The sequence below is a fragment of the Temnothorax curvispinosus genome, unplaced genomic scaffold, assembly GCF_003070985.1.
Source record: "Temnothorax curvispinosus isolate PA1 unplaced genomic scaffold, ASM307098v1 QBEX01003529.1, whole genome shotgun sequence".
Taxonomy (NCBI): domain Eukaryota; kingdom Metazoa; phylum Arthropoda; class Insecta; order Hymenoptera; family Formicidae; genus Temnothorax; species Temnothorax curvispinosus.
Window position 1 is genome coordinate 1,897 of NW_020213309.1, and position 14,220 is coordinate 16,116.

The 14,220-nt window shown below is 30.6% G+C and overlaps 2 protein-coding genes across 2 annotated transcripts; both read left to right on the forward strand.

The window, feature by feature from the left end:
- Nucleotides 1–377: 377 nt before the first annotated feature.
- Nucleotides 378–4,315, forward strand: LOC112452616 (cytochrome P450 4C1-like; the record flags this gene model as incomplete). The annotated part of the gene is made up of 9 exons (XM_025012907.1): nt 378–563; nt 767–860; nt 1,262–1,364; nt 1,539–1,644; nt 1,827–1,933; nt 2,020–2,088; nt 2,706–2,874; nt 3,266–3,445; nt 3,516–4,315. Coding segments are annotated over 9 exons (1,193 nt in total), but the record flags the coding sequence as incomplete, so codon positions are not given.
- A 69-nt stretch (nt 4,316–4,384) lies between these two features.
- LOC112452617 lies at nt 4,385–13,802 on the forward strand. The gene is made up of 2 exons (XM_025012909.1): nt 4,385–4,829; nt 13,592–13,802. Exons 1-2 carry the CDS (start codon nt 4,606–4,608, stop codon nt 13,800–13,802), a joined length of 435 nt encoding a protein of 144 aa, XP_024868677.1. The 5' UTR covers nt 4,385–4,605.
- The last annotated feature ends 418 nt before the right edge of the window (nt 13,803–14,220 follow it).

Below are 14,220 nucleotides of genomic sequence, written 5' to 3' on the forward strand. Positions count from 1 at the left end.
TTCCCGCGGAGATTACGAGATGAATTTACGCGGGGTTTAAGGAGCTCGGTTTGGAACATAATTAGATTTACATATGTTCACAATATCGTATAACAATTATGAAAAAAATTATTGTATTATTAAATATAAAAAAATAAATTATTAAATAATATAATCATGTTAAATATAAATATTATAAAAAAAATAACAATTAAGCGTATTACAAAAAATTTCTTTCTCGTTTTATTACACGATGTGTTGTCGCAAAAGTTTAAACGCATATCACAAAAAGAATACATTTGTAATATTTAATGGTTATTAAAAATCAATTAATTTTAATTTATGTTTTACTGCACATAGTTATCACACAATTATGTAATATGTTATTTATGTTTCAGGCGCCAAATGGCATTCACGACGAAAGATATTGACCCCTACATTTCATTTTAATATATTACAGCATTTTGTTCAGATTTTGATTGAGGAAGGTGAAAACATGACCAAATCTTTAAAAAATGCAGAAGGCACAGTTGTGAAAGATTTAGTACCATTTTTAAGTGAATATACGTTGAATGCAATATGTGGTATGTTATGTTCATAACTGTACATTTTTACTGTAAGTTTTATTCTTATTAATAAGTTAAATTAGATCAAAATCAAATTTTTTTAATTTTAAATATTAATATCACAACATAGATACTGATTCGTACATAATTTTTACAGCCACAGATACTTTTTAAATATATATGATAATATTATCATGATACTTTTACAAATGCTTTTGCAGAAACTGCCATGGGCACTTCTTTACGAGGCCTTGGTGATTTCCAGCAACAGTATCGAGAAGCGGTTCATAAAATGGGCGAACTTCTTACTTACAGGTATAATAATAATTCATTTGTTATTAGATGTAATAAATAACTGTATATCCATATTCTGTCTTAATTAAAATATGAATTCGTATATTGTATAATTATATAAAGAGGTACACTTTCGTTAATTAGAAATTTATACATTACATATCTGTTAAATTGTCTATTTAAACACAAATAGAAATAAATTTAAGAATAAATCGTTAAAAGAAGGTATAATATTTTAACTATATAAAATTTTGCATATCTCTGTAGCATAATTTTATTAATGTTTAAATGTATTTTTTTTTTATATAGTTACTGAAATAGAACTAATTGCAAGAGTGTATTTAAAAAATTAAAGAAATGTGTGTTTCCCAAGTATTATCATTTTCTTAAAGTAACATGCCTAACATTTATTAATTATTTAGAGTAATGAGACAATGGCTGCGCAGCGATTGGATATTCTCGTTGACGTCCAAAGGTAGAGAGCAAAAGAAGTTGCTGAAGATATTACATGGATTTACTAAACGAGTACGCAAAAATGCTACTTAATAGTATATTCATACAGTAGTATCTATTTAAAATTATTACAGCACAAACAAAATTACAACATGATTATTACGTAGAAAAATTAAAATTTGTAAATGTTAACAACACATTACTAATGTATTTATAAAAAAAACCATTAATGTTGTATTTACATAGATAATTGCTGAAAGAAAACTTTATCATGATCGTACTAATGGGCAATACTTAAAAAGCTTTGATAATGACACGTCGGCAAAGAGAGATGATGGAGAACCGGTAGGAAGTACGTAATGTAATCGGGAGTTATTCTTTAAATCTAGTTGGTTCAATATTATAAATTATATTTTACAACTCATGAATATTATACTTATAGTTTAAATTCTTAACGTAGTCAAGTTAATAAAAACGTCACAGAAGAATTTGGCTGTTAATTTGATATAAACATGTTTATATATTTCGATTTAGTACGAAGAAAACGACTTGCAATGTTGGACCTTTTAATAGCGGCATCTCGTGATGGCTTTATGACTGATTTAGATATTCGAGAAGAAGTTGATACTTTTATGTTGGAGGTACATAATTTCTTTTTAACCATTTTTATTCATTATTATTTGATTCATCGGTTTATGATAGATTGATGTATACAATTATATTATAGGGTTATGACACTACAGCGGCGGGTCTGTGCTTCATTTTGGCACTATTAGCTGAACATAACGACATTCAGGTATACATCGTCCAGTATGAGCCGCCATTCTTAGGCAAATAAATTAATTGTTAACAGAAGTTATTTATTAACCCTCCGTCTGTATACGTAAGTCTATGTCGTCCGAGCCAAAATGATATCTGCTCATACATATATAACTTGCAAATCTACCAAAAGATATTAAATAAACGATGTTTATCAAAATGATTATAAAATTGTTAACTACAATGTTTCATGATTTTTTTCAGATTTTTAAAAATACTTTATGCTAGAGAAAAATCGCGTCGAACGTGATAGACCCACTCCGACTGTGCAAAAAAATGTATACAGACGGAGGATTAAATATGAATCAATATCAACCTCTTAAATGTTTTTAAAAGTGTGTATGTGTACACAATTTGCTTTCTTGCATTAAAAGATACAGAAAAAATGCGCGCGCGCGCATGCGTATACGCACACGTAAGCGTACGCACATATTTCAAATATTCTTTTATATCTGAATTGTAATTTATGTACACATATTTCAAACACGGATTAATCAAAACATTTGTAAAATAAATATTCTCGAAATATATTCGTTTCTACGTAAAAATAGCATAATAACAAAAGACGCCTTTTAATTAACAATAATCATACAGGATCGTGTCAGGAACGAAGTCGATACAGCCTTGCGAGAGAATGAACAGAAGTATACTATAAAATTATTGCAAGACCTACCATATTTGGAAAGATGTATAAAGGAAGCATTGCGCTTATATCCTAGCGTGTATATGCTATCACGAATTACTGCGGAAGACGTAAAATTACGTATGCATTTAACCAACTTTTTCTTGTATAAATTTTTTAATATATTACGCAACATGTCAACAAATGTATGAAGTAAATACGCATAAAAGGCAATATTTCCATATATTTCAAAAATTTAAAAATTTGTATATTTTTATTAAAGTTTATTTCTATAATATTTCAAAATTTTAAATACGTACGAAGCTCCATCTAATATAATATTTAAAAAAAAATAATGTTAAGCAAGTAATGCTTAATACAATTTAAATAATAATTGTATTATATTTTTTATCATGCAAACTATAAGCAACTATTCCTATGTTGTATTAGATGTATATTCAATTTTAAAATTTGAATACAGCTTAAATTTTATTATTTCTAAATCTTAATTATTGTACGATATGCTTTTTAGAGTCATATTTGGTACCGGCTGGAACATTCTTGCATCTTAACATTTACGGAGTCCACAGAGATCCTAACTTTTGGTCAAATCCAGAAGTATTTGATCCTAACAGATTTTTGCCTGAAAAAATCCGAAATCGTCACCCTTATTCGTATTTACCATTCAGTGCTGGACCACGTAACTGCATCGGTAAGCTGTATTTTTTATATCTTGATATAATACCATGTTATATTAACATAGGATATGTACCAAATTATAGGTCAACGGTTTGCTATGTTGGAAATGAAAGCGATGATAGCTCCTCTGATACACAATTTCTACTTGGAGCCCATTGATTATTTAAAGAATCTTCGGATACAGGTTGATTTGGTACTTTCCTCTGCTCAACCACTTCGTGTAAAATTTATCCCTGTCTGTAAAACAAATGCAAGCCTTTGAAGCACGAATGAAATATCGATTTAATGAAAATCATAAAACGCAAAAGAAAGGTTTTATTTTTTTACAAAATGATTGTCAACGTCGTAATAATAGCACTATGTTCACGTGTTATTATTGGTCACAAAATTAAAATATAAATAGAATGTATTAAATATATAAAATATATGTATTTATAGTGGTCAGCCGCGATGACTTTGTAACATATACAACCATAAGATTTAAATTAAAATAGCGCTTAGAATAATCAATGATTCAAAAGATTATTAGAACTTTTTGTCACATTTTGATTTAATATTTATTAAAATATTTGTAAATTTTTCAAAAAAAATCTTTATAAAACTAAACTTTCACGGTATCAGATTAATTTGTTTTCTCTAATGATTATTTTTAAATTGTTGAAATAAAGCGATCCAAATAAACGGGAAGAAATGATTAATTTACACAAATAGTAATGCTTACTGCAAAGTTGTTGAACTGGCGTCAGGTGTACTTCCAGGCTTTTTCCTCCATCTGTTCACAGATTAACAGAACTTCTTCTCATTCGCATCACGATGCAAAGTTATACTAACCATAACACAAATCTGTAACTTATGCGAAAATAAAAATAATGTCTAAAATAAATATATAGAGAACAAATTTTTGCATGCAAGTACCATTTTGGACCTCAGGGTCCGTATGATCAGATGCTACATATTCTCTACCCTGTTATACGGTTGCGAAAGCTGGACTCTTGACCCAAATACGGAATAGAAAATAGATGCTTTCGAGATGTATCTGTACCGTCGTATGTTGCGCATATCATGGGTAAATAAAATAACCAATGAGGAAGTCCTTAGCCGTATGCATAAGCAGAAAGAACTCATGTTGACAATCAGGGAGAGAAAGACGAGATATATAGGATAGGACACCTGATGCGAGGAGAAAGATACGAACTCATGCGACTGATCATCCAAGGCAAGATTCAAAGGAAGAGATCCATCGGCAGGCGCCAAAATTCCTGGCTGAAAGACATCGGAAGATGGTTTGGCTGTACTTCAGTGGACATCTTTCGCATGGCCGTATCTAAGACTATGTTGGCCATTTGGATCGCCAACCTTCGAAAGGAGACGGCGCCGCGGCGTCATAAGAATAAGAAGTACCATTTTACTCGTAATTCCAAGATATTTAATAAAAAAATAATTTCTTAATGATATTGCTCTCTCAATGTATATAAACTTTGATAAGAAAAAATCTAATTTTAATACACGTGTGTAACTTAAATTGTTATAAATTTTAAACATTGAGAAATATTTTATATATATTTATTAATATTGATCATATGTCATAAATACTTTACTAAATATTTTGAAAATCTTCATAAATATAATTTAGAGAAGACCGGGGCTCGTTGGCACAAGAGGCAAGTTGGCAGTGCGTTCCGTTTATGCATTTATAGCAAAAGAAATAATGGAAAAGTCATCACAAAATATCTCTTTTATGATATAGGTACTTTTTCCAAAGTTTTAATAAATCAAACAAGTGTTACAATAGAAAAAGAGAAAACTCTAATTCAAGAGGTGGCAAGTAAATTTTCGAACGTTTCAAAATATCGTATTAACCTCTTCAGCTTGAGAAGTAAATCAAAGTGACGTATTATTAGTTAAAAAAAAAATTTCTGTTACTATACGACATGTCATTTTGAGGAACAACAGTAATTTATTGTAAGAAAATGACTGAAATCATAAGGATGGGGTATGTTGACTCATATCAATTAAGGCATGCTTAGCTTAATTTGTTGTTGCCGCGCGCGTGAGACCTGTGTAAGCATGTGATTTGCTATCTATCCAGGTAGCAAACACAAGTCATTTTGACGTCAAATACCAGTCATGTTTGTACAAATGACGTCAAATGATCAAAAAGCGACTATGTCTTTAAAAATGACATTATACTGACATTATTCCATAACGTCATTAAAATGTCTATTTTTAGTCATTTTTGGTCTATGACATCGGCGACTAATAATGGACGTTTATATAAGACGTCATTTCTTAGACCATCTGTCCCATATTTGAACATCTAAAGACGTCATTTTAAAGACGTCTTAAAGTCGTCGAAATAAGGTCTTTTTGTAATATAACTATTTTTACTTCTTAATATTGTATAACAAAGTAATAATAAAATAAAAACCACAAAATTAACTACAATATGTTTGTTTCGCAACTTTATGATTAAAATGGCGAATTTATGGTATAAGAAGATGTAGTTGCGTGTGATTATACAGTTTTATAATAACTATTTCATGCAGTGTTATAGCTATCAAAAAGATTATCATTACAAGATTTTTGAACATTTTAAAAATGTACCTGTTATAGACAAGTACAGTTAATAAGGAAGCGCGCATCAGGGTGAAAAGATCGTCACTGTCCATTGGATCATCAAAGTCAAGCGACTCGGGCGCGGTGGTACTGTACTAGGATGAGTGACCACCTTGAGAGCGGCTATACGCACATGACATGTAACGAAACAGTTAAAAAAGATTTTTTTTTTAGATAAAGAAAAAGAACATTTTTTTTTATAAACGTTTATCAAGTAGACATTTTAACATTCTAATTTCATAAAAAACATTTCTAGAAACCGGTATGTCGTACAATGGACCTATTTTTGCCGTCAATAAGACGTCAGAAAATGACGTCAATTGTCTGTGACATTAGATCATCATTTTAACATCATTATGCCGTCAGTTAGTGACGTCAGGAATGGTCAGTAAAGGACCAAAATTTGACGACAAAATAAAATGACTTGTGTTTGCTACCTGGGTACGATGCTGATAGAAGCTAGATATATATTTATATAAATATTTTTATATGGAAGAAAGCTATATCTAAAATAGTTTATAATTATTTTTCTGCAACAGCATTTTGCTATTCGATCATTATAAAACAACATTAAAAGATACAATCTTTCATATCTGTTACCCGTTTTGTGTTTCTATTACGTCTTTATTAATTTAACATGGACTTATGTCGCATAGCCAACTTACCCTACTATCGGGGCAAGTTAGCTACAATGCAGCATGTTCGTATTTCAATTATACAGGGTGTTCCATAAGTCGAGGTCATTCGCTCGGGAGATGAAAAGGGAATAAAAAACGAGCCTGGCCTCTTGATTTAGATGAGGAAGGACAAATGACACGAGAATTTTTATGTAGAGAGAAATTGTGTACTTCGGTTTAATTCTTGTTTCAAAGTACTTAATCGCAGTTTGATTATCACGTACTCAATATAAAGTAGGGGAGACCGGGGCTAAGCCGACACTATTTTTTCAAAGGCAATTTTTAATATTTAATTAAAATTTTTAGGCAAATTCAATGATATACACTGGGCAACAAAATTATCGCAACAAAAATTTTCGTCAAAAATTTGTCCAACTTCAAATAAGCACAACTCCGCGAAAAATTGTCATATTTGAAAGTTTTTTTTTTATTTTAAAGGGTGAAGTCTGTACTTTAAGGAACCATAGTCAGATTTTGAATTTAGCCTTTCCCCATCCCGCCGTTCTTCCAAAAGTAAGGACGTGTTACGTCTCCAAAAAATTGCATACTTTGACACATTCTACGGAGTAGAATAAATTTTTTTCGTAACTATTATAGCAACCATCGTAAAATATAGACTTTTCCCTGCAAATTAAAAAAAAAAAATAAGTCCGTACGATTTTTTTTCGCCAAGTTATGGCTGATCAAAGTTACCTATGCATTTTTGTGCATTCAATCACCGCCAACATTAGCATTACCCGATGGACACTACGGGAAGGTTGCTGGTCGGATTTTGCCCATTGTGTGTGTGCGTGCGTGCGTGCGTCGTGTTAGCAGAGATTTGCACAAACTAATTTTTATTCAAACGAGGCATTGTTACGATTTTGTCTTTTGTTTTCCGAATGAGCAATACAATACAGTGACTGCAATACTGTGAAGTTTTGTAATACTGAAGTAAGTAACTTCACAGTATATTACTTCTCTAAGTAACTTCACAGTATATTTACTTCACAGTAAATTACACTATAACTTAGAATGTTACCAAATTCCGTTGATAATACTGGCACATAAAGACGCATTTACAGTGGCAAAGGCAAGTTTCTACGATAGATTTAAATTGGCAAAAAGCCTAGTGTCAAGTTCGCCCCGCTGTCGGCTTAGCCCCGGTCTCCCCTAATATAATTATTCTTGACGTAGTCAAGCACAGAACAAATGGTTAGAAATCAAAGAAAGAATCCTTCAAGTTATTCACACAAAACAATATAAATGAGTATCATTGCACAGACAATTAACACAATAATTGAAGTAATATATGCATCAATCTATCGTTTAGATCATTAATAATCGTCATCGGCCTCATGAACAATCGTTACTGAGGTTCCTTCCATGAAAGAAAGGTTTCTGATTTCAGAAAAGTAAAGTATTTAATGCAATAGTATAAATCGACTGAGTTTACTGATTTATAATAGTATTAGGCTTTCAATCTTTGATTGACACATTAATTCGGTAAAGAGAACGCAATATCCAATATTAATAATTCGCAGAATAATCAAGGTTAGAATACAATAATATATATATTGAGAGATATTATCAAAACGCATGAAAACGGTTAACATATGTTATCGCAAGTAAAGTTATTATAAACGAATCGTGAGTGCTACGCATGTACGCACCGTAATGTTACCAAGTAAAGAATATAAGTAAATATCTATTGGGAGATATTCTCAAAAAGCAAGCAAACGATTAATATATATATTATCGCAGATAATGTATTAGAAACGAGTTTTAAGTGCGAAGCACGTACGCATAAGAACCCAGTCAGAAAAGTAACCTTGATTCAAGGTTAATTCAACGTCGATATGGTTGACAGCTGGTTGAGTCGATAAGAAAGTCGATATTCCTGCAATATCGATCATGTCCAGTGTCGATTCAAGGTTGATTCAACGTCAAAGCGATTAATAGCGCTGTTTTGAGTGCGCACTTATAAAATTCGATCAATTTAGATTTTAATCCTAAAAAATATTACGGCATTGTTTATGTAAATTGTACAAAATAATTTTATGGACGTTTAAGAAATGGCGTACCGAGTCGAAATTTTTCTCCTATTTTCGACCTCAATGTTCAATATAACACCTACTTTCGACCAAAATGTTCGACCTAACACCTACTTTGATACTATAAGCAGTCACATCACCCTATTTTGAACCTCTTCAACCTCTGGCTCCTATTTAGAATCTGACAATTCTGTTTGAAAAGAAATCATGCTCCTACTTTAATGTTCCTAACGTTTTCTTAATTTATTTATTGCATTTAGTTTATTTTTATTATTATAGGTTTATTATATTTTCGATTAAATATTATATATGATTTATTAAACGTTTATAATAACGTTTATAATAAATGTTTATAATAACGGTTCTCTCTATTTATTAATTTAATCAAAAATAGTAAAAACAAAATTAAAAGGAATTTTATTAGGTTAATAATAATAGTTTTATTATTGATAACTAAAAAAAATTATTTTATATATGACGTATAAATGATTATTTATATAAAATTGTATTTTTCTATATTATTTTTTCCTTCTTTCTCTCTTTTTTCTTTATTTATTAAAATAATTCAAAATAAAATTAAAAGAATGTGTGTATGTATGAGTACGCATGCGTATATGTGCAACTAAAGGTAGGAAATTTTAAATATATACAAAACTATTACAAAACATCTTTCTTTTTGTTATTACTTCTTATAATTACTTATCTTCATATATTTACATATTACTAAATTTACGATAATTGAATATGGACTGGTATTTATTTATTCAAGCTCTTGCCCAATCAGCAGACAATGTTTTTTAAATGTGTTTTTAATATTCATTTTTTATTAATTATACATTTGTAGAATTCATTGTAAAAATAATATTTATTTAATGTTTATTAAATATTTATTTCACATTGATTATTTATTTGAAGTAATAATTTAGAAAAAATATTTATTAAACGTTTATTTAACGTTTATTTAATATTTGTTTTACATTAGTAAGTTATTTGCAATAAGTTAAAAAAACATTTATTTAACATTTATTCGACATTATTTTAATATTTATTTTACATTAACTATTTATTTGCCATAATGAATTGAAAAAACATTTATTTAACATTTATTCGACAGTAATGTAATATTTATTTTACATTAATTCTTTATTTGCAATAATGATTTAAAGAAACATTTATTTAACATTTATTTAATATTAATTTAATATTTACTTCAGAAATTGCGCTCAAATTCCTTCGCGTTTTGCAAACGCCCGATCGTTTCATTCAGATGTAGATGGCGCGACGCGTGAGTCGCCACTTTCAAAGCGCCCCCACTCCTTCCTCGCTCGGCTCGCTCTCGTTCAGTCAGTTCAATGTCATGGCCGCTCTTGCTGCGTTTCTTCGGACGAGACGAGTACGTTTTCCTTCTTTCGTAACTGATTGAGCTAAGCGGCACATATTCTGGAGACCAACCGAGCGAGATTCGACTTCCCAAGGAGAGCTCACCGCCAGGAAAAGGAGAGCTGCGGCAGCTCGCGCCCGAGAGGGAGAATTGAGGCGAGGAGTCCGGTCCAGCGAGCAGGGCCCTTCCAATATTCTCATTTGGGACGCCATATTGGAAGATCGACATTGTTCGTAGTAGTACAAGGAGCTCTGCAAGGTTAATCTCGTCTTGAGATCTTGGAATTGCTCTTATTCTTGTTACTCTGGTTTATATTTTGGCCCTAGAATTTATCTCGTAGACAAATGCAGAGGCCCCCCTCTCTTTTCTTCTCTTTTCTTTTCTTACTTTGATTTCAATCGGTAATCCAGACTCTTTAATTCCGTATTATTAATATTATTTGTTAAATGGCATTTGTGATATGCGATTAGTTATTTGGTATTAAGGTATTAATTTTAAGTTTTATTAGTATTAAGATATTTCATTTTAAGATACTCACAATCAGTATCAAGACATTTTTCAATTTTAATTTTAATTTTGTTGAAACTAAATTTTAATTTTAATTTTTATTAAGATACAATACATATATTAATTTTAAATGGTTAAAAAAAATTTTTTTTTTCGTTATGATATAATATGAGTTTAATTTAGATAGTATGCAAGAGTACATGAACAAGTAGATAAAAAAGTGTAAACAAATAAATATATGTTCCTTTGTACCTTAGAAACAAACGTGTGCGATCTCTTAGATTTTTTCTGACTCTCCCCCCTATATGCTATTTACCACATTATCATATTAACATGCTCTATGTCATGTATATTATCGGTGACTTGCAGTGGAGTTTTTATTTAAGTTGTGTTTCATATGGTTAATAAAAAAAAGATTTATTATATAAATTTTATAACATTATTAATTGTGATACATGTATGTCTATATGTATCTGATTAATTAAAATTGTGATTAATTAAAATTAAAATTAACAATGTTATAAAATATTTTGCGGCAATATTTTTTTAATATTAAAAATCTTAGATTCTAAATAATAAATCTAGATAAATATTGCATTTAACAGAGCAACGAGATACGACAACATAAGTCAAAGTCACAACCGTATCTCGTTGCTAAATTTACCAAAACCTATACTATATGAATTATCGATGATGTACGTGATATGGAACATGTTTCATTACGATTTAAAAAGTAGTAAAAATTAATACATTGATAATAAAATGTACTACAATAAATGTTTTCTCCAATAGTCCTAATAAAGTATTCTTTTGAATTCAGTAAATATTTTATTAGGTTTAGAAAATTTGTTTCAATTGGATGAATATTTTTTTCATTCGAAAAATATTAACTGAATTAAAAAAATACTTTATAAGGACTACTGGAGAAAACATTAATTAAAATTTAGTACATTTTTCTATCAGTGTAGGATCTAGAGGGTTTTAGGAGGTTTAGGAGGGTTTTACCGATAACTCCTCTTTTAAACCTCAAAATGGGAAACAGTCCGTTTTCTGCCGTTTTCAGGCACAAAGTAGGAGCTAAGTACAATACAATTAGAACCTATCAAAATCCTTTAGAATCCTGAGATGTGAAAAATAAGAGGTCGAAAGAAGGAGTAAAATTTCGACTCGGATTGTGCGATCAATCACATATGTATAAATAATATATATAAATTTTATATTTAGAACCTATCCAGACAAACACTGCATATATAAAAAAATATAAAATGTATAATATACTATATTTCAATCGAATTTTTCAACCTTCGACGTTGAAACGACGTTGAAACGATAAGTTGAATAGTCGGTGATATTTTATACGCTTTCGACGTCGAATCGACCAGAATTATGACGTTGATTCGACATTCGGTTTTCGACATTGATTCAACGTCGAATCAACTAATCATTTCTGACTGGGAAAGGAATTAAGTGAATAATCTATAAGTCTCGTGTTTATCATGTAATATCAATCGCACAACAATTAGCAATTTACATCCTTTAATCGTTATTGAAATGGTTACAACCGCGAGAAAAGATTATTGAATATATTTAGACTGAGCTCAGTTTTAGTAATTGACTCGACATTACAAGTGCGCGGCTCTTCTATAATAGATAAAATATCCCTCTTAACTTGCTCTCGAGATTTCTGAAAGTGAGAATGGTCACTATAAAAGTATCGGAGATCCTTCGTGTAACGTTAGACGGGCGTCTAACTTCCTCTCTCAAATAGACCAAAGGCGGTTACCTTATAATTGAAGCTCTCCTCAAATATGACATTCAATTAATTATTAAAGATCGCAATGACTAAGCCAAGAACAGATCTCTTGATGTTTCTCAATAGCTGCTTTCCTCGTGTCAGAAAGGCTTTCCAAAACGTTCCACAATGGCTGCTTGACTCAAGCCGGAGAAGCTTTCCAAATCGGTCCACAATGGCTGAATACTGCAACGACCGTCCTTTTATCTCTTTTGAGCTGAGTGTTTGACTAACACTTATTTGCGTTCGATATCACAATAGTTCAGTCAAAATACGATTAGACCTAGAAAAAATTGCAACACAAGGTTTTATTACGTCATTGTGTTTAGAAAAATATACTGAACAACATATTCAAATTCCGCCATTTTCTGCTATTCCTAAGTATGTTTTTTATTAACAATTTATAAACAAATTTGTTTTTCTCCACAAATACGATGAATTTTGAAATTTTTGCAGAGATTAAAATTGTAGAACAGACAAATATCTACAAAAAATGTGCTTATGAATTTTTTGAAATATCTCATATTATTTGAGATATTTGCAACAAGAGCTACTAGGCTACGCGCGGAGCGGAGCGGAGAGTTCTAACGAGCACACGGCAGTCTCTATATCGGTCGCTGCTAGTTCTCTAGGTTCTACAAGGAACTTGAGTTGGTTCTCGATACTAGTATATGTGTCTATGTATACACATATATATATATATATATATATATATATATATATATATATACATATATATACATATATATATATGTATATATTTGGTTTTATACAAAAAAATTTTTTACCGGATTTTGAAGAGGTATTTTCGTGTCATTAACGTTTTAAAGAACATAAAAAATTTCATCAATTACCTGCTATTATACAAATAACATGATGTAATAAATATTGTATTACAAGTATTACAGTCACATTTAACTACTGCTCAACACTTAGCGAGGAGTTTAGGTTTGTTAGAGTTTATTAAATAATACTTATCCGTATGCATGTTAGTGCAGTCCGCAAACTTTAGCTTGCTCCAATTTAATACCTTTGTGAGGATTCTTTCGTTCTGAAAACTACGTTAAGATTAAATTAATTTAAGTTAAATTAAAAGTTAATTTTTTAATAGCATTATTTATATTAAATTCCAATGTTGTAATTTTTTCAACAGCGCAAATAACCGACTAAGAATCTGTCAGAAGGCAATGAAGCGAGCAATGCTGAAAATCAGCCTGACGCGGACGGATAAAATCCGAAACGAACTGATAAGGAAAAGAACAAGAGTTGCCGACGTGGTTGAACGAGCAAGTAGACAAAAGTGGCAATGGGCGGGACATGTTGCGAGAAGCAACACCAAATGGACCAAGGTCCTGATGCAATAGAGACCAAGAGAGTCCAAAAGAAGCATTGGCCGGCCACAAACGAGATGGCGAGATGACATCCAACGCTACGCAAGAAAGAGGTGGATGCAGACAGCACAGGAGAGAAAGACATGGAAGGAAATGGAAGAGGCCTTTGTTCAGGAGTGGATGAAAACAGGCTAAAGAAGAAGAAGAAGAATTTTTTAAAATTGTATTACTTTGAATAACAAAAGTTTGCAATGTGTATCATCAAATAAATTTAATTATTAAATAAATTTAATATTTTATTTGTAATAGAATTGTGAATAGAATAGTGTAATAGAATGTAATAAAATTTTTTCTTTTACAATTATGAAAAACTGTTGCGATCCGTGTTTATTGGTGTCGGCTTATGCTCGGGTTGAAGAAGTGCCACGCTTGTATTTCTCGAGTACTTTAT

Coding starts and splice junctions, on each gene's coding strand:
- LOC112452617 (XM_025012909.1), top strand. CDS start 4,606: ATGCGAGGAGAAAGATACGAACTCATGCGACTGATCATCCAAGGCAAG. Junction 4,830..13,591: donor CGGCGTCATAAGAATAAGAA/GTACCATTTTAC, acceptor TTTTTTCAACAG/CGCAAATAACCGACTAAGAA.